General features: G+C 37.3%; 1 protein-coding gene across 4 annotated transcripts in view; it reads left to right on the top strand.

Moving 5' to 3' along the window:
- The window catches only part of KRCC1 (lysine rich coiled-coil 1), a 38,947-nt gene extending 19,840 nt beyond the window's left edge, over positions 1 to 19,107 (top strand). For 2 of the 4 annotated variants that reach the window (XM_074332299.1, XM_074332298.1), the window contains exons 2-3: positions 15,786 to 15,898; positions 17,706 to 19,107. In XM_074332299.1, the coding sequence (XP_074188400.1) occupies positions 17,728 to 18,492 (765 nt within the window). In that variant the 5' untranslated portion in view covers positions 15,786 to 15,898; positions 17,706 to 17,727 and the 3' untranslated portion in view covers positions 18,493 to 19,107. Of the gene's footprint in view, positions 1 to 1,317; positions 1,542 to 1,603; positions 1,944 to 15,785; positions 15,899 to 17,705 lie in introns of those variants that run through there. The other 2 variants (XM_019749231.2, XM_019749232.2) reach the window with 2 other exon arrangements.
- The last annotated feature ends 1,246 nt before the right edge of the window (positions 19,108 to 20,353 follow it).

Here is a 20,353-nt window from a genome sequence, read left to right as displayed (position 1 = left end):
CAATTTTAATAGTTTTTTCCTTCCTTAAAATGTGTATACATTTTTTTGGCATCCTATGTATAACAACATTGATGTAAAGTTTTAAATCATGCAAAGCAATACTTCATTTTACCTAGGGATACATACATTAAGTAGTAAAAGTATAAAGAAATGCATGGGAATGAGAAACACTGAATTCAGGATAGTATTTGCTTCTGAGGGAAGGAGTTCATTAGGAAGTAGGGAGAGGGCACTCCAGGAAGAGGGAGCAGCATATACGATACGTTGAGTTATGCAATAGCTTGGTATTTACAGGAATCAGTAAAGGTTTAACATTGCTGGATCATAAAGTGAAAGCAGGGTGGGGAGGTGAGGGCAATAGGTAGATAATGAGATCAGGGAGGGACACAGAAGTCCAGTGGTACTCACGTTTGACTTCTCCCATCAGACAATGCGGAGCCAGTAATGACTTCTAGATAGAACCCTTTGGCAGTAATTTGAACAGTAGTTTGGAGTGGTGAAGTCAGAGGAAGGATATCAGTTAGGTAGATGTTGCCATGGTTCTAACAAAAGATGATGAGAACCTAAAATTAGGCAATGGCGCTGTGACAGACAAGGATACCCAAGAGTAAGTTACACAGTGTACCAGGAGGCATGCCCATCAATAGGAAAATGGGTAGAATATTATACAGTAATGAAATGAATAGATAAGTTTTATATACCACAGCTTGGATGAACCTCAAAATGTTGAGTGAAACAAGTCCCATTATACTGCATAAAGATATAAATCTTACGAAATTCAAAAACAATCTAAACTTTTTTTTTAGCTTCACATATATGTGATAAAGATATGTATGTAAGGAAATGATGACTACAAACCAGGGTAGTGTTTTTGGGAGGTGGGGAATAAGATGATGAGATTCACGTTTGTGTATTTATGTGTGTGTGTATATATCCATATATAGATATATTAACAGAGGTGTCATTTCTGGACCATTGATGACAGCGTATCATGACCAAGGATTTTGCTTAATCTACTCTGTACTAAAGGCCTTAGCAAAGGAAAGCAAAATACAGCAGGAGATGATGTATTTTTCAGATGCTCTGGAGGTAAACTCCAGATTCCAGTCTTTCGTTTGTTTGTTTTTCTTAGTTGGTTTTAGATTCACTCTCAGAAAGGTGAGAGGCCCCAGGTGCTTGTCTTACCCTCCAATAGTTTAGCGTAGGGGTTTCTAGAAATGAGGGGCAAAGGCCGGGGTGCAGCGGGGCCCCGGAAAAAGGATGGCGAAGGGGGCGGAGCAAACAGGAAGGCGGGGCTAGAGGGGCTCGCCGCCATGGCGTCGGCGCCGTCCAGTCAGCCGCGGGTGGTGGCGGCGACTTCCCCTCCGGAGCCCGGGTCTCCGCCTCCTCCTTCCACCTCGCCTGCTCGGCGGCGGAGGCGGCGTTGGCGGCAGCGGGTGTCCCTGCCTCTCCGCCACCTCCACCTCGGCCTGACCCCAGGCCGGCGGCGTTGGCGGGGAGGGGGACAGTAGTTGTAGACGCCCGCCCCTGCCTCAAAGAAGGTGAGTTCCCGCCCCGGCGGCGGGGGCGGCCCGGGCTTCAGCCCTGCAACTCCGCGGCCCAGTAAACCCCTGCGCGCCAAGCCCGCTGGGCCCGTCCCGAGTACGAAATGGCCGACAGCGTCGGGGCCGGAGTCCCCTCACCACCCGCCGCCTGCGGAGACGGGCGCCAGGGCCCCCAAGTGGAGTGTGGAGGGAAAGGGACGCCTCAGCCTTCGGAGGAGGCTGAGGTGTGAGTGGGAAAGAGGTGGCCAGGTGGACAGACGTCTGTGGTTCTTGAGTGTCTGCGAAAAGGAAGGGGCATTGATGAGGAAACCCCAAGATTGAGGGGGCAGAGATCGGATAAAAGGCCCGAGACGCGGAAGGAAGCAAACCTCCGTTGGGTGAAATCCGACATCCTGGCAGGTCCATAGGACAATTAGGAATTTGGGTAGAGGAGGAAGTAGCATGGGAGCTTCAAGTTGGGCAGGCCCTGGGTGGAGGAAAGAGGGTTTTGAGGGATCACTTTGGAGAGTTTTCCTTGGCTTTTTGAAGATAACACCCTGTAAAACAAGCTTCGAAGATTTACAGGCCTATCTTGATAGTCTGAGTTTTAATATGTTAGCTACCAGTGTCAGAGATAAAGCCGGACATTAGAGCGGTGACAGCAGACTTTATTTGGTTTACCCAGAGGTGACTGGGTGTTTTACAGGGAAAATGAAGGAATGGGAGAGAAGTGGGGTTCAAGTAGATTCAAGGAAGTGGAAAATTACAAAGGGTGGGTCAGTGTGAATGCAGTTAGCTGTGTCTGCTTGACGGCATTAAGGAAACGAGGGTTCTGCCCTCCCACCGTGACTGGGAGACCTGCCTGATGATCGCAGAGCCTCCCTGATGATTGCATTTCAAAGGAGTGGCTTTCAGGTCCTTGAGAGAGAGGCCACCGAGTTGTAGGAGATACACATCTTCAAGGGTAGGAAGAAGGATTCACAACAGAAAGCTCTTTAGTAAGAACTGTTAAACAGAGATCAGGAACCTACCCTGCCATCCGGTGTTGGCTGGAACAAACAGTACATTTCTTTTGACAGCCCTGGGCTTTTCCTATCAGACCCTCAGGGGCTGCGTTCTCCCAGGTATTCTGCCTTAGGCTGCTGGAGGCCACGGTTAAAATTTGATCAAGTCTCTTTGTGCAGGGGTTTGGAAGGAGTGGTCCTGCCAAAAGTTTTTAAAGTTCTCACCAACACATTTCCCCTAACACCAAAAACTATTTCCTGATCGTCTCAATCTAAGAGATGTTTAAGACTATACCCGCGAACATCCTATCAGATAAGGCTGTATGTAAGTCAGTTTGAAAAATGATTTTAGATGAAGCTTAAATCCACTGCCCAGTATTTCAGTAAAACATTTAGCCCTCTTTAATTTAATAATTAACTTTTAGTATTTGCTGTGTTGCCTTAAGATGCTTTTCTTGTCTCCCGAGTGAAAGATGGTGAAAGCCAAAGCCTTGTCGAATAACTTAATTACTTTCTCCTGGAGGGACACCAATAAATATAATAACCTCATAAAATACTTTCATTTTTACCTTCTTCCATAATATATTCTATTTTTGCGTGTTATTCCATAATCTTTTAAACTTTTCGCTTTGGAGGAAAAGCAAAGTAGTAAAATGTAAATTTCTTAAAACATTGTATACACTTTATATAAATTTCATTCACTAAAAATGGAAATTAGAAATTCATTGCAACCAAATGATGTTCCATTAAGTATCTTAGGACAATTTGGAAGACTAGATTCAGTGTCTTCAATCAGCCTGGGTTAGTGTCGTTGTTGATATAAAAAATATAAGATCTCCTGGATTTTTGTTCATACCAAACATCCTGCCTCTCACCAACAAGTAAGCCTGAGCAGTTTATAAGTGTCAAGTCTGCAATACAATTTGGTTCCCATAACCAGATCATAGGAAGATTTGGCAATAGTTTCTCATGGAAAAACAGCTTTTTGCCTGACTTGGCATTTTCTGTTTGTTTTTTGTGATGCCTGAATATGTGCAGAATTACTGAAGACTTGATGTCAGTTCACACAGTGCTACCAATAACCTTCCTAAACCACTTCTGGGTAGTATAATAATACTGGAACATGAGTCTTAACTTGTAATAGGTTCTAGTTCTAGTTTCTCCACTAGCTGTGTGACCTTGAATAAATCCCAAGCTTTTCTTTCAACCTTTCAAAGTCCAAAACTTCTTTGAGTTTTGTCATCTGTGGAAAGGGGGATTGGATTAGCCCAGTTGAGTGGTTTTCAACCAAGGATAAATTTGCCCCACCCCCCACCCCCACCCCCACCCCCACCCAGAGTACATTTGGCAATGTCTGGAGACATTTTTGTTTTTCACCACTGGGCAAGGAAGGAAGGGCAAGGTGAGAGTAGGTGCTACTGGCATCTGTTTGGTATAGGCCAGAGATGCTACAAACATCCTAAAATGCACAGGGCAGTCCCCGCCAGACACACACACAAAACAGGATTCTCCTACCAAAATGTCAGTAGTGTTGAGGTTGAACTCTGCACTAACCAAACTCTGAGGTCCTTGACAGCTTTAAAATTGTGAACTCATTTACAGTTCCATGTTGATAATCATTCCACAGCTTCGCTGTGTACTAGAATGGCAATTCATAAAACATGAAACTTTGACCTATAACGGCCATCAGATGACATTCAGAAAGCAATGAAATCTCTGTTGAGTTAGGATTGAGATTATTCAGTAGGATTTGAAAAACAAAATATAATTTAGTACCTAAAAAATTACCTCATCACTTTATTTCAGGTAAATATCCCTCATTAACTGTTCCGTTAACTGCTACTTAACAAATGGTAAATATTTGATATACTATTTAAAACACTTGTAAGACTATATATTTAGTTTAGATATAAGAGCCTTAAATAATGGCCAATTAAGAATACATAAATAAGAGAAAAAAAATGTTGCTTGTTACTTCTCTTATTTTTCTTAAAAAAAATAAAAATCTCTTTAGGAGATTCCTCCAAAAGGTATCAAAGAATTGTCATGTTTCCAGTTATTAAAATTCCACTCTCACTTTAAAATCCTGATGGGACCATTAAGATTGATTTGAAAACCATCTGTTTATTCATTTTCACCTATAGCTGTAATACTCTTCAGGAGAAGCTCATCTCTATCGGGCTTGATAATGAACAGATGTCAGTAAGGGTTAAAAATTGGCAAGCAGGGAATATATAGAAGGTATAAGATTACAAATAGGACATTGAGAAATAAACTCAATTACAAAAAAACAAAAGAAATACCCCATCACCAGACTTATATGGAAAAAATGCATACATAGAATATATGGCCAAAGTATCGTAAGATTTTCCAGGATACTTTATAATTCATTCAGTGAGGTTTCTCAAATATTTTTGACAGTTAAAAATTTTTTCACTCAGTAACAATATTCCTGAGAAATCTGTAAAAACAAAACCGCAACAAACAATCGTTGCTTATCTGCCTTTTTTTAAGGAATAAAAAAATTAAATGGACTCAGTTCCAGAATGGACATTTCTGACTTACAGAATCATTGACGCATTTACACAGCAATTACCTAAAAATGTTTTCCTTTATTTTTATGATATTAAGCAGAGATTCGAGTCAAGTGACAGAAAATCTAGCTAATAGCCCTTCTTACATTTATTCAGAAAACATGTATTGAGCTCCACCTGTGTACCAGGTATTATGCTCAGTACGAAGGACATACAGATGAATTAGGTACAGCCCTTTTAAGGAGCTAAGCAGTAATGTTTGTTAGTGAAATTAGGTGGGAACAAAGAGTAACTGGAGAAAATGCAGTTTTAAATATGGATTAGCCAGACTCCTGAGACATCAGGAATAGTACATTGTTTTGTATAAATCTGCTCTCTGCCCAGGACATATCTGCTACGGTGACACCAGAGTACATTATCATGCAAGTCTAATGTTGGCAGCTGGATAGAATGATTGGGGGGCAGGAGTCGACCTCCTGCCCCCCAAGACATTAATGATTATTTGTCAGTATCAGATCTACTGCCTTTACTAGGTGTCAATATGAAAAATATTGACTAAGCATGTTCAAATGACTAACTTAAGATTTCCCCTGTATATTCATCACACATATGTTAGGACTTGAGCACTGATTTTTTTTTCCCCTTCTTACAGACCCATTCACATTTATTAACCCTTTGGAAGGAATGGCGTACATTTGATGGTGTTCTGATGTAGGATGGCTGCCTTGGGTCCAAGTAAAATTAATTTCACAAGCATGATCCTTGACCTAGCTAGCCACAGCATATTTATGAGTATTCAAAGACTTAGTTAAAAACATAAATTTTATATTAAAGGTGTAACTAGTACTCCCAGTTAATGATTTTTGTTAATTCCTTGGTATTTAGTCATTAAAAATATGCCATAGTAAGCTCTTAGTTATTTTTATGATTGTTGTATTAATATGAAATGGCTAGAGCTTGGGAAACTCATAAATCAGATACTAATCTCATTTCCTGAAAAATCAAGGTTAATAACTAATATAGCTAAGAGTATTCATGATGCTGACAGGTACTGGGCTGCATTTCTAGCACAATTAAGATCTCTAAAAACTCCTTAAATGATATTTGACCTTCAGGGGTTAAAAGGAATTAAAAACATGCTTTGGCAAAGATAGGAGGATCAGCTACCAAGTGTCCTAAAACTTACTGCACTGTTCTGCTTAGTCTTTCCTAAGATTACAATGGTATTATAAGATTGCAAAACTCAGAAGAACAAGGGAAGGTGCCCATTCTTACCAATTCTGTTCAATATTGCACTGGAGGTCCTAGCCATACAATCAGGCAAGAAGAAGAAATCAAAGGTATACAGACTAGAGAGGAAGAAATTGCACTGTCTTTATTTGCAGATGATAAGATCATCTGTAAATAAAACGTCAAAGCATCTAGGAAAAGGCTACTCGAATAATAAGTGAGTTTAGCAAGAGCACAAAATACAAGGTTAGTATTACAAAATTTCTAAATGTTAGCAACACAGAATTAGAAATTGAGGTTTTTAAAAAATACTATTTATTTGCATCAAAAACCATAAAATACTTTTTTGCAGAGACTGTTACATAACATTGCTGAGAGAAAGAAAATGCATATAATGGAAAGATGTAAAATGTCTTCTAATGCTTCTTAGTGAATAAGATTTAAAAGTATAGGACCATGTCATTTATTTGGTATCTTTATTAAAGGTGAAGAATTGAGCTTACTTACACCTAATACTAACCAAATTAAGCATCCTAAATTGCTCAAAAGTTTCTTGCTCAAAGATTAATGATTTTTAATAAACATTAAAAAAAAACAACCTTTGTGCTGTATTATGTTTAAATGCCATGTCACAACACAAATAATGTGCTGTGGGGTATGAAAATTTTTATAAATTTTTCACTCAAATTCAGTTGATTTATTCGTGAAACCTGATACTTATTAAAAACATTTCATACAATGCAAAAATTCAGGTTTTGCAATTTCTAAATGGGTTGTTGGATTGGAACAAATTCTCTCTGATAGGTCTTGAATTAGGAAAAGTAGAGTAGTTCTTAGTATTTTATTAAGATACCTTTTTAGGTAGTTTTGAATTATGAGTACTTCATATTACTCATTTGTTTCATATTTAACACAGCAGTTTATGTGCAGTGTTTTCATTACTTTAACTTTCACAATGGCTTTATATATCTTTACTGAAATAAAAAAGACCAAGCTTTGTATAGCTGTTGAATAACAACCTACATAGTTTCATTTCTCCAAAATAAAAGATTCCATGTTCTTTCTTTTTCTACTATGATATCTTTTGTGGAAGTAAGTGGCATTGTGGGTGTTCATCTATAACTAGGTTCGTGGTGTAGATGCAGTACAAATAGGAACATCAAGTTTTCAGAATTTTGCTTGATTTTTTTCCCCAAAATTTTAGAAGGTACATCTAAAAAATACTACAGATGAGTTTCAATCAACAAAAACTATTTATTGCTTGAGACCTAATTAATACTAAGCTGCAAATAGTTAATAAAATAGCTAGAATCCCTATTTGTTTCTGCTTGATATTCCATACTCTTTTGGGTATTAAAGTATATAGAACACACGTTATCACAGGACATAAACTGAAATCTTCAAAGAGTTGGTTCAAAATCAGAAAAGACAATAAGGATAAAGTCTAACTTTAAGCTTTTGTTTTAAAAAGTCCCTCTAAAACAGGAGTTAGCTCAAAATACAAAGAGTTAGGTAATGCTTACTGGCACACCTGCCCTGTTTACCTCTCCTTTATTTGACTTTCTGTAGTTAACTGGAATAATTGGTTAGGAGAACATTTCACTATGACAGTTAAATACAGTGGTACCTCGGTTTTCTAACGTAAGCCGTTCCAGAGACCATTCAAGTTCTGAAAGTTCGAAAACAGCCGACAGCTAGGCCTCAGGATTTTGCACCCAGCAGAAGCCGCATGACATGTTCGACTTCCAAGACATGTTCACAAACCGAAGCATTTACTTGTGGATTTATGGCGTTCGTAAACTGAGATGTTTGTCAACAGAGACATTCAAAAACCGAGGTACTACTGTAGATGAAATCCTAAGTAATAAAAGTAGCTCACTCATAAAGCTCTTACTATGTGCCATCCAGTCTTTTAAGCACTTTATATACATGAATTTCCTTAAGGCTCACAACAGCTCTGAGGTATTTGTTATATTCCGATTTTAGAGATGAGGAACCTAAGACACAGACAGGTTGAAACATTGACCAAGCTTACACAGCTAATAAATGCCAGGACTAACGCTAGAGTCCCTCCCTACATCTGGCTCCCAGGAGCAATGAGGTAAGGAACGTCCTATGACAGGCAGTAGCTCTGCATAGGTGACTTGGCCTTCCTTAGGTGGATGACCGATGTGAAAATATAGCCAACATTTAAAAATCCAGTTTAACACATTAAGCTGGAATTATTTCTTTTTCGAAAACAGCCGCTATAGATCTTTAAGTTCTCTAATGCACTTTACTGAGGTATACTGACAATAAACTACATATTTAAAGTATACAAGTCAATGAGTTTTTGACAGGTGTACTGCCATGAAACCACCATCGTAAACAAAATGCCAAATATTTCCATCAACTCCAGGAGTTTTATCATGCTCCTTTACAATCCATTCCTCCTTCCAGCCCTGTCCCCAGCAACAACTAACTTGCTTTCTATCACCTTAGTTTGCATTTCTAAAACTATTTATAAATAGAATCATACAGTAGGTACTCGTGTTTTTCATTCAGCATGATGGCTTTTGAAATTTATGTGTGCATTGCTATTTTATTCCTTTTTATTGCTGAATAATTCTATTATATGGATATACCACATTTTGTTTATCCATTCATCTCTTGACAGACATTAGGGTTATTTCAGTTTGGGGCTATTACAAAGTTGTCATGAACATTCATGTACAGGTCTTTGCATAGACATATGCTTTCATTTTTCTTGGGCAAATACAAGTGAAATGACTGAGTCATACGGTAGATGTTTAACTTTTAAAGAAATTGTCAAACTGCTTTTAGAGTTGTACCATTTTAAATCCTAATTAGCAATGTATGGGCTTTTCTGTTGTCTGATGTCCTTACCAACACATGATATTTTCAGTCTTTTTAGTTTTAGTCATTCTAGTGATGCGGTAGTATCTCACCTTGGCTGTAAATATGGATTCTTTTCTGAAGTGTCTGTTCAAATCTTTTGCCCATTTTAAATTGAATGTGTTTTAGTGAATCCTAAGAGTTCTTTATATAATTTAGATATAAGTCCTTTGACATATGAAATGGGAAGAAATGTTTTCTCCCATCATGGCTTGCTTTTCTATTTTTTTAATGCAGAAATGTGTAAAGCCTGGAGATCAGAAAATGTTTCCGTTTTCAAAAGGGAGAAGTAGATTTCAGAATGTGAATTGAGAAGTTTTAAATTAGTTAGAAAGGCAGCCGAGCAAAACGGTAACAGATTCTGGAGCCAGACTGCCTTTGTCATTTACTAACTTAACTTTTCTATGCCTCAGTTTCTTCTATAAACTATGGATGATAATAGTACTTAGCCCACAAAGTTCTTTGGAGGATAAAATTAGTTGCTATTTATAAGTGCTTAAACAGTACCTGCTACATACATAGTAAGAGCAATGCTGGATAAGTGTTACAGAACAGATTGCTTTAAATGAATTTAATGAACACTCAAAGGCATACAGATTTACTAAAAGTACAAGTAATGCCATGCCTCATTTTCTTCTATGAAAATGTGGTGGATCAGAGGAAATTTGTGGGGCCATATTTCCTAGAGTAGGGATACTCAGATTTCCATGAAGTTTTTGAGGTGTTCAGCAGTGTACCAGGAAGTACTTGAAGTTTAAATAGCACATTTTATTTAAAGATTAAAAACTTTATATAAAAGATGTTATAAGACTAGAGTTCAAGAAATTCATGTGTTTTTAAGATAAAACATGAAACTTGAAATGCATTTTTTTGTGTGTGATTGGTTTCTTTAGGCTATGTACCCACTAGACCTCTTGGAAATAAGAATTCACTATCTGCCTATGGAATGCTTTGGTCAAAATTACTGAAATTGAGAACCGTTGCTGTAGGAAGAATGGTTCCAGTTTAGAAGGACATGTCGCGTATCTTTCAAATGTCAATGAAATGGAAAAATAAGACTTCTATGTAGTACACATAGATTTGAATAATCAGACCCATAAGAAGGAGGGAAGTAAGTGGAGTGGAAAAGCATAGAGCATTCAAAAAGATGCTGAATTTAATTTTGGAAAAAACTCAGACTTTATCAAATTCTTAATATCTTTCTGATTAGAACCATAGATTGCTGATGAAAAAATCAATCCTAAATGCAAGGAAAGGATGGATTCTTTGTAGAATGTATTATCTTGCTCCTATCCTACTTAAAGGTCAGTAGAAATCCATAATATGACAACTACTTTTAAAAAAAAAAAGCTAAACTAAATAAAGTGGTAAAAATGAAAAGTGTCCAGATAGGGGAAATGATCATTTCACTGTACTCCATAATAATCACAGTCTGTATTCTTCAAATCGAAAAATACAACCTTTGTAATGAATAAATAGTATTCATTATGCAAAATAATATAAAATTTAAAAATAGAAGTAGCATCAAATTTTCCCAAGGAAGATTTCTATAACGCCTAGAATTTACTACCACACCTTCTTTCTTTTCTCTAATGGTTCCTGTTGCCCACAGTGTTCACAGAAGTTTGAACATATACAATTAGTTCAAATGCCCAACTATGTTAATTTGTAATCTTAATTTGTAAGGAATTTCAAGGTACATAGAACCCCTGCAAGTTATTTAAACCCAGTTCCACATAGAGGAATTGAACATACTATAGAGCAGGGGTGTCCAAACTGCGGCCCGCAGGCCAACTGCGGCCATGATGGCCTACAGCAAATTCCAAAAACATATTTAGTTAAATAAACCAGGTGAGGCAATACATACTTCACCTCGAGTGAGGGGCCCGGCTGTTTGTGTATTTTACCGCGTATGGCCCTTGGTGAAAAACGTTGAAAAAAGCTTGGACACCTCTGCTATAGAGGAATGGGACATAGAGGGAAAGAAAGGAAAAATGTGAAAGATTATTGATGGAATCTGAGTTTATTTTAAAATCAAATTCATCTTTTTTAATTCATCTTTTTTTCCACTCCACTCCTCACTTCCCTCCTTCTGGGGAATAAATAATAACAACAGCAATAGCAGTAACTCTTCTTCCCCTTCATTCTGACAAATACAACGTTACGTAGGATCAAAGCTTTACGATTATCCCTGCTTCCCCACTCTTGTACCTGCTCTCTCCCCAGCTCTCAAATTCCTTTGATTCCACCTGTAGAATGTCCCTTAAATTCTTCCCTTCTATTCTGTCCTCACTACCATGTTCCTGTTTCAGCCCAGTAATCTCTTGCCTGCAACACCCTCCTTACCAATATCCCCATTTTGACTGTTTTCTTCCCCTACTGACTGCAGAATTAATCTCAAATGCCCAAATAGGCCTATTAGGATCTGGCCACACTCTTACAGCACTGTCTTTCACGGCCTTTAATGCTTATCTTGTTTTTATAATGCACATAAAGCTTTTGTAATGTTTTTCCATCCTCCAGAATACCCTTTCTTTTCTTTTCTTTTTTCAAATGTTATTTATTTAAGTGTGTTTTTCAAGGACCTATCAGCTCCAAGTCAAGTAGTTGTTTCAATCTAGTTGTGGGGGGCGCAGCTCACACTGGCCCATGTGGGGATCAAACTGGCAACCTTGTTAAGAGCACCACACTCTAACCAACTGAGCTAACCGGCTGCCCCCAGAATACCCTTTCTTCACTCATTTTTTTTTTTCTTTAAATTTTACCCATCTCCTAAGGATCTATCCAAATTCATTCTCTACAAAGCCTTTCCCAAATTCCTCAGCAAGAAGACATACCTTCCTTTGTGTTAGAGCACTTAACACGGTTTTTTGTCCTGCATTATAGTTCTTTGCCTATCATTTTTATAGAATTATAAATTCATTGATCTGAGGAATTATCTTGTTCCCTTATTTATAATTCCCAATATGTGGAACAGCTATGTGTATATATAACGGAAAAAGTCAAAATAAATCAAAGTTTAAGATCCAGCTCAATCAATTAACACGTGGCAATTTATTTTAATTTCTTTGAATCCTGAAGTCTTCATCTTCAAACTGTGGGAAATTCCCGTTGTCTTGCAGAGGTAAAAGTCTGAAAGAATAATCTGTTACCTTGTTTGGCATATAGTAGTCAATAAATATTCATCTCTTTTTTTCCTGTACACACAGTACGTATCCACCTTAGTACCTTGAAGACAAAACTCAGAGTGATGAAGTTTAATAATGCGCAGAGACATGGAGAACTTAAACTAAGTAGTGTTAATGGGAATTGAAAAATGAAGGGATAAATTTGGGGGGGAAAAAAAACCATTATAAAGCTAGAATTGACATGAGTACAGACTTGATAGGGAGAAATATGGCTGAGATTTTGAGCTTGGGAATATGATACTATTTAATGGAGATTTTAAAAATAAAGTGCTTGGTGGGTAAAGGACTTCAAGGTGACTCCAAGTTTTTTACCTTAGTTGTAAGTTGTCAATGTAAGAAACGTCCAAACCTGTAGAGAATTTTTATGAGTGTATTTGAGCTAAACTGACAGCATGTGCCGGGGAGCAAGATCTCAAATGCTCCAGACAGTAACAATTTTGCAGCTTCTTTTATGCACTTGAGATTAAGGAGGTAACATAAGGAAGATAACATGCAGGTGGGGGACAGCAAGGCAGCGATTGGATTGCAGGATAGTTAATAAGATTATGTGCTCTCTTGAGGGTGGTTATCACTTACTTCCAAGGTGTGTTAACCTAGATGCACAGAAATGATGGACAGGGCTAGCTTAAAGCAAAGTTAAACCTTTAATAAAGATGTTATATTCCTGGGGCGTGACTACCCACCATGACCTGCCCAGTTAGGAATTTATGATCAGATCACCCTGTGAGGTTACTTTCCATACAACCCCCCCACCCCCTTTTTTTTTTTCATTTACACAGCTTAGAACATTAACTTTTAGAAATAAGAAATCTAGTATTATGGATTGAATAGAGAGGGAAATCATTGTTCTGTTTTAGAGTATCTTGAACTTCTAAATGACTAGTCTTCAGTAAACTTTCCATCTATACTAAGTTTTGGTTGTCACCAAAAGACAATATTTACCACTTCTTATCAAATATTTTTAATACAAAAAGCAATGTCACATCATCATGGTCAGGTTGTACATATTAAGTCTAAATCAAGGGAAGTTCTGAAAGCCTTTTTAGTTAACCTTTTTAACTTGCTGACTTTAAAGTCAAATGTAATTACATTATATACTTTAACACAACTAAAAAGTAATTTAGAGAGATACTATATATAATTGAGAAATATTTTTAAATATTCATCAATTCCTTTCTAAAATGTTTATTTACGGTTCTTGAACATAATATTTTTAAGCAAACCTTTTAATCTATACACTGGTACTAAAAATTAAGCTTAATTTGAAGATATCCCATAGAACCTTTAAATTAAAATTTGTTGGCGTTTTTAATTACAAAGTAATATATGATCTTTGCAAAAATTAAAACAATACAGACTTGTGCGGAGAGCAAAATGTTAAATGTCTTACCTACTCCTTTCCTAACCCCATTTCCCAGACCCCATTAAGTTTAGCATATATCTTTTCAGATTATTTTCTATGGGTACTGAACTAACACACAAGATCAGACTATCAAATCAGACCCACAAGAATAGGTAATATTACCTGGTATCAAGGTTTACTAATTACTTCAAGGGTACAAGCAATCAAGAGGCTCTAATGAAGCAGAGAGGTCTCTAGTACATGGAAGGTGGCGCCTCAAACCAGGTTTTCCCACATTGGTCGTGCATCTCTGGTCCAGAATAATAGATGAGGTTTCTAAGTGAAGGTCACCTCACACAGTGGGAGTGTGAAAATTATAAATCATCTGCATTTTATATCCCAGAGAACTATAGAATTTACGTGACATTCTTCAGGGGATTAGCCTCAGATCCCGGATTTACCTATTGTAGGTAATCCTTAGCCAGGGACATCTTGCTAAAGGCATTTCAGAAATAAGTTCCCTTCCTCCTAGCAAATATTGTTAGGCTCTTTATTCAGAGATTCAGAGGTCACCTGCCTTCTTCCTTCTTCCCCTCCCCAGGAAACGGAGTGAATGCGTTATAGTCCAGCTCCGTTAACTCCTTCCTTACAGTAAATACATAAGTATATATTTAATTTTTGGTTCTGTATGTTGTGTTTTTATATTAAAATTGGATTTTAGATCAATAGATCATTAGGTAGGTAGGTAGATATAGTTCTACATATTGTTTTTTCCCCTCAGTATAATATATGGACATTTCTTTATGACAGTATATGTGGTTCCAACTCATTCATTAAATGGCTGCATAGAAAATGTTTTGATGTTCCATGATTGACATTGTATTTATGAACTAGTAAACTTCTATAAAATAAAATTTCAACTATTAGGAACTTTAGAAAGTTGTATAGATCTCAAGTGTAAATGTAGTAATTTTGACATAGAGTATTTATTGTGGTCAGAAACACTTCTAGCAGAAGTTCTAGAAGTTAATATGTGAGTATAGCTATAGCTTTGAATGGCTTGTCTGAGCTTTGTTTAGTGATCCTTGCCTGTGGTGTTTGTACCAACTCTGGAGGTTTGTGTTCCCCCATGGGATTCTCAGATGGCATTAGTGGTGTAACTAGAATCAGTGACTATCTTAAAATGGTCTACATTTCTTGGTATTGTCTTCTATAAAAAACAAAATTCCAAGGCTGGATTTCTCAATCCAGCCTTTCAATATGGTATTGCAGATAATTTCCATAAAGTGCAGACTCCTACAGATACCCCAATAACTTCTCCTTCAGAATGGTATTTTCTGGACTAAGTAAAAGTATATGACCATATTTAATATTAGAGGCTTACTAAATGTTTTCATACTAAAATTCTAATGAGCAAAAAGCTAGTACTGTAGTCTTCTAAGCCCTCAGGAAATTAAGATGTGAGGTGGTATATGAAATGAAGATTAAAAATACTACCTTAAATGTTTAATATGATCTTCTATCTTCCCTCCCTTTATTTTATTCATCGATACCACATTGAATAAACAAAGACTGAATTTTTACAGATACCTTTTGTAAAAGGCATATGTGGAATAATAATATAGTTTAGAATCACAAAGGATTTCACATTATGAAGTAGGTTGAAAATAAAGGGCTTCTAAATCAGGATTATTTCTACTGAAGCAGATATTTGATTTGAAAGCAAGCAAAACTATTCTTAAACTCTTAGTTCAGATTAAGTATATTAAAAATTATTATCTTCAAATTTAGAGGTGTACATTTGGGGTACATTCCTGTAAAATAAAATATTAATTTTCTGGGTAAAATACATGCTCAAAAAGTGAGCTTTACTTTCACATTTACAGGAAGCAAAATGATAAGAAATTGAAGATGGATTTCATGAATTTTCAGATGATTGACCTGTGTTAATATAATTCTAAACTTCGAATTATTTCATCTTTATAACAAGATTGTGGTTGGTTTCAGGTGACTGGGAGTAGAATAGTGGACAAAAATAAATATTGTGATCTCTGTATCATGTTTTTTAGCTCCCCAGTTGTTGCATAGTCTCACTATTTGGGTAAAGTCTGTGCTAAGAAACTGAAGCAATTAACGGGTGAATATGATCAGATTTCTTCACCAAGTTCTCAGCCTGATAAGGGTAAGTTTCCATTTACTTATTTTTGTTGATCTCTGCACCATCTGTGGTCTTGTGGGACTGGCTTCTTTCACTTAGCATGTCTTCAAGGTTCATCCATGTTGTTGAGTGTATCAATAGTGTATTCTTTGTTATCACTGATAGTATTCCATTGTATAGTTATACCACCATTTATTTAATTTATCCATTCACCTGTTCATCAACATTTGGGTATTTTCTTTTCTGGAGCTATTACAAATAAAACTGCTATGATTATTTATGTAGAAGTCTCTGTATGGACATACATTTCCTTTTGGGTAAATATCTAGAAGTAGAATAACAACCACATCATATGGTAGGTGTATGTTTAACTTCCTCTGAAATTGCCAAACTGTTTTTCAAGTGGTTGTACCGTTTCACATCTCCACCAACAATGAGAATTTCAGTTGTTCTGCATCCTCACCAACACTGTCAGTCTTTTTCATTTCAGTCATTCTAGTGAGTACATGGTGGAATCTCATTATGGTTTTAATTGATATTGACTTGATGACTAATGATATCTTTTCATGTATTTATTGGCCGTTTGTATATATTGTTTTCTGAAGTGTCTGTTCAAATATCTTGCTTATATTTAATCAAATATTTGTTGTAGTATTTTATTCAGAATTTTTATACTTTTTAATTTGAATAGTAGCTAAATTTTCTGACTCATCACATTAGACTTCATGTAGACTTTCTTTGTAATCTCAAATTTTCAGATAAGATAGCTGATCATCAGTGAGTCTAGAATGCTATGTCTGGCTTATTTTTCTTTTAAATGGAAGAAATGTTCAGTTCTGCATGGGTTATGCTGCATCCTAATTTTTGGAGATAAAATGTATCACCAAAAGTATCTAGGGCATTAACATCTCATAATAAGTACATTTTCTGCTGTATTTGTACTTATGCAGGATTTTAGGTAGGGTAAAGGAAGAGAATCAGGAATAGTGCTGGCCCCTCAACCCCCGAAAAAGAATCACAAGCAAACAAAAACTAGTATATCTACTCTGTATTTCTTCTGAAACTTTTCTCTACTTCAATACAACTGCCCTCCTAGCTTTCACCTCCATTTCCTCCCTTAACCCTCCCACCAGTAGTTTAATAGAGAACAAACCAGAAGGCATTCTAGAATGCTTTTTCACCAATCAGAAGTAGCAGAATGGAATCCAAGCCCTATTACAGAGGAGACGACGGAACTCTTCTCTCATCTTCCCTCATGCCCTGTACCTAAGAGTTTTATCCCAGAGCTGAATTTCTAATTTCCGGCATTCCCAAACCATTTTATAAACGTTCTTTTAGTATTACGTTCTACAATACTCTAATCAGGTGAGTATTTAATTTTGTTTGCGTTAACTGAAGATTTTAAGGATCAAATTACTTCTTCATGGTTCTACTACTTCTCTTAGAAAACAATATACAAGAAACTGATTAACCAGAACTTTAGAAAATCTATGAACATTTAGATCAGGCCACCCACCATGGATGTTTAGTCCTTATCCACACATCTCTACGTGCCTTACATTTTCTGCTCTACAACAGAATCCTGTATATCAGCTCCTTTCTGCCATCTTATCCCACTTCTGAGAAGGATAAAGTTCCTTGTGAGTGGCCTGGAAGATATTTGACTATCCTGATGTTCCTTTTTGGCATATAATGTCATGATATTTAACTTTTATGCTGAATTAGGTTTTAATTTGTTTGGGCTTTATTTTCTTCTAAGCTCTCTTCAAGAACAAAGGTTATTCTCAGAATACAATAATCTAGTAAGAATTTTCTCCTATCTTCTCTACAGAGAATCCCTTGTTGTCAGCCTAATGAAGCATTCAAAGACATACGACTCTTTTCAAGATGAACTTGAAGATTATATCAAAGTGCAGAAAGCCAGAGGCTTAGAACCAAAGACTTGTTTCAGACAAATGAGAGAGGACTATTTGGAAACCTGGAGGTACAAAGAAGACTTTGATTCCAGACCCAGGCATAGAATGTTTAATCAAAGATTCCCAACTGAAACCATCCAGACCTACTCAAGAACATGCAGTATTTCACAAGCAGTGGAAAACCAGTTCCCTCAGTGGCTACCAGCTCATTACAACAGGCAAAGACAAGACTCCCTGAGCTACTGTCAATTCACCAGGGATCGTTTCTCAGAAAAACCAGTACCCCTGAACCTTAGTCAGCAAGAGTATAATTATAGCTCATACAGTGTAGAGCCTGGAGTTTATAAGCACCTCTCCTCAGAAAACACCACCAGTGCCCATCCAGCCACTCATAAACAGATACATCGGAAGAGAAAAAGGCACGCAGAAGAAGGCAGAGAAAAAACAGAGGAGAAGAGGCCCAAGCATAAGAGGAAAAAAGGTTGTGATAAAACAGATTTAGACAAGAGCCTCCAAGGAAACAAAACAGAGGTAGAAACAGTCAGGATCAGTACAAAAAAGCTTAAGAATCAAAAGGAGAGAAAAAGCCGAGATGTCGCCTCTAAGAAAGAGGAACGTAAGTGTAGAAAAGAAAAAAAGGAGCAAGGCAAAGAAAGGACAGAGGAGGAAATGCTTTGGGACCAGTCTATCCTTGGATTTTGAAGCTCTTGAGTTGATTCCCCTGAGGTTAAATTGAAAAGATAGTTGAGGAGAAGCTTGGTTTTATGATGTTCATGTTCATACCACTTTTCTGATGTAAACAGGTACTTTAGCTTGTAGCAAAGGCCAAGGGAACAGAAAGTATTTATTTAGTATGCTTGATCTCCAACATGGAAATTACTTTTCCTCATTTTCTAAAAGTATTATTGCATTTTTCTTATATAAAATGTAATTTCCTTTAATGAGAGTGGCTTTGCTTTTATTCATCAAATTGCTCTGATGATGGAAGTATTTTTCCCTTGTGAAGTCATTTATTTTAAACTGGAGGATTAACAGGCTTTGTAGAATCTATTTCTTGACTGGGTTTGGGGTATTCTTACTCATATATTCATTAGTTTTTCTCTATACAACAATTTAGAATGATTTGTTTTTCCTATATTACATCTGTGTTTTGTTTTTTTGAAATTCTTTGTATTTTCTAGATTAGAAAGTGGAAAACGAAATACATTCTAATAAAAATAAGCTTAGGTTACATATAGCTTTAAAAGTTTCAAAGAGTCTTTATATAAAATCAGTTTATTTTCCGGAAATGTTTATAATAAAGTATACTGATTTCTACATTTGTTGTTCTGTATCAATGATTTTCCCCATTCCATGATGACTTTCTTCTGGAAGAGCAATAACTGTGCAGTTTGTACTTAAGAGGCAAGATCTTGTTGGTAGGGCACACTTTACACTTATAAAATTCCTTATCTGCTGTGCCTTGCTTATTCATATTTAAACCCACTTCCCCCACCCGTGTCCCTCAGTCCTCTGCACGTAACCAGTCTCCCTTCCTGTGCTGCTGCCTTACTCATCCTTGACCCCTCTCTCCGTCACCACCTTGCCTGGCCTCCTACCTCACGGGGCCCCAATAGTGAAGGAAGAAAGGAAGGATGGAAAGGACGGAGGGAGGGAAGGAGGGAGGGTGAGAAGGAGGAAGGGAGAGGGGGTAGGGGCCATTTTGTTTTCCACTGTGGCCCTAGTAAGTTTCCCACTCTCAGAAATGTCTTTTATAGTCTTCCCTCTCTCCCGAAAACTTCTCCTCCCTGCTGCCTCCCACACAGGCCCCTTTTTCTCAGCTGATGACCTCACCTCACACTCCAGTGAGAAAATAGAAGCCTGCAGAGGGGGACTTATTCATTGTCCTACCACCAGATCTATAAACTTCCCTCTAGTACACTGTTCTCTGATTTCTCTCCCGTTACCAATAAAGTTGGCCCTGCTCTTATTAAAGACAGATCTCCCCCTCCCCACCCATTGTACACTGGATCCTATACCCTTTCGCTTCTCAAGGACTTTGCACCATGAGTATTTCTTCCTTTACGGATCATTCCATTCATATGCAAACATGCTTCTGTTTCCCCTCTTCAAAAAACAAAATAACAAAAACTCCCCTGACCCCCTACATCATCTGTCAGCTATCTCCTTTCTATTTCACATCAAAACATGCCTACTTCAGCTGTCTACACTTTCTCACCTTTCATTCTCTCCTCTATTATGATCTGGTTTCTGTCCCTACCACACTTCTGAGGCGGCTCTTGTCAAGGTCTCCAATGATGACCTTATTGTCAAATCCAATGGGTATTTTTCATTTGTACTCAATTCAGCCTCTCAGTAGCTTCCATCTGGGGTTGGTCAGTGCCCCTTTCTGAAATGCTCCTCTCAGCTTCCGTAGCACCACTTCTGATTTTTCCTACCTCCATAGCTCCTCCTTCTCATGGTCTTCTTTACTGGTTCCTCCTCCACCCATCTATAAATGCACCATGAATATATTGCATCAGGAGACGGTCCTAAACCATTGCTCTTTCTAATTACACATCGT

The sequence above is a fragment of the Rhinolophus sinicus genome, linkage group LG05 (genome assembly GCF_036562045.2).
Source record: "Rhinolophus sinicus isolate RSC01 linkage group LG05, ASM3656204v1, whole genome shotgun sequence".
NCBI lineage: Eukaryota > Metazoa > Chordata > Mammalia > Chiroptera > Rhinolophidae > Rhinolophus > Rhinolophus sinicus.
Note: the sequence above shows the minus strand (reverse complement) of the source record. Positions and strands in the feature narration are given on the sequence as shown.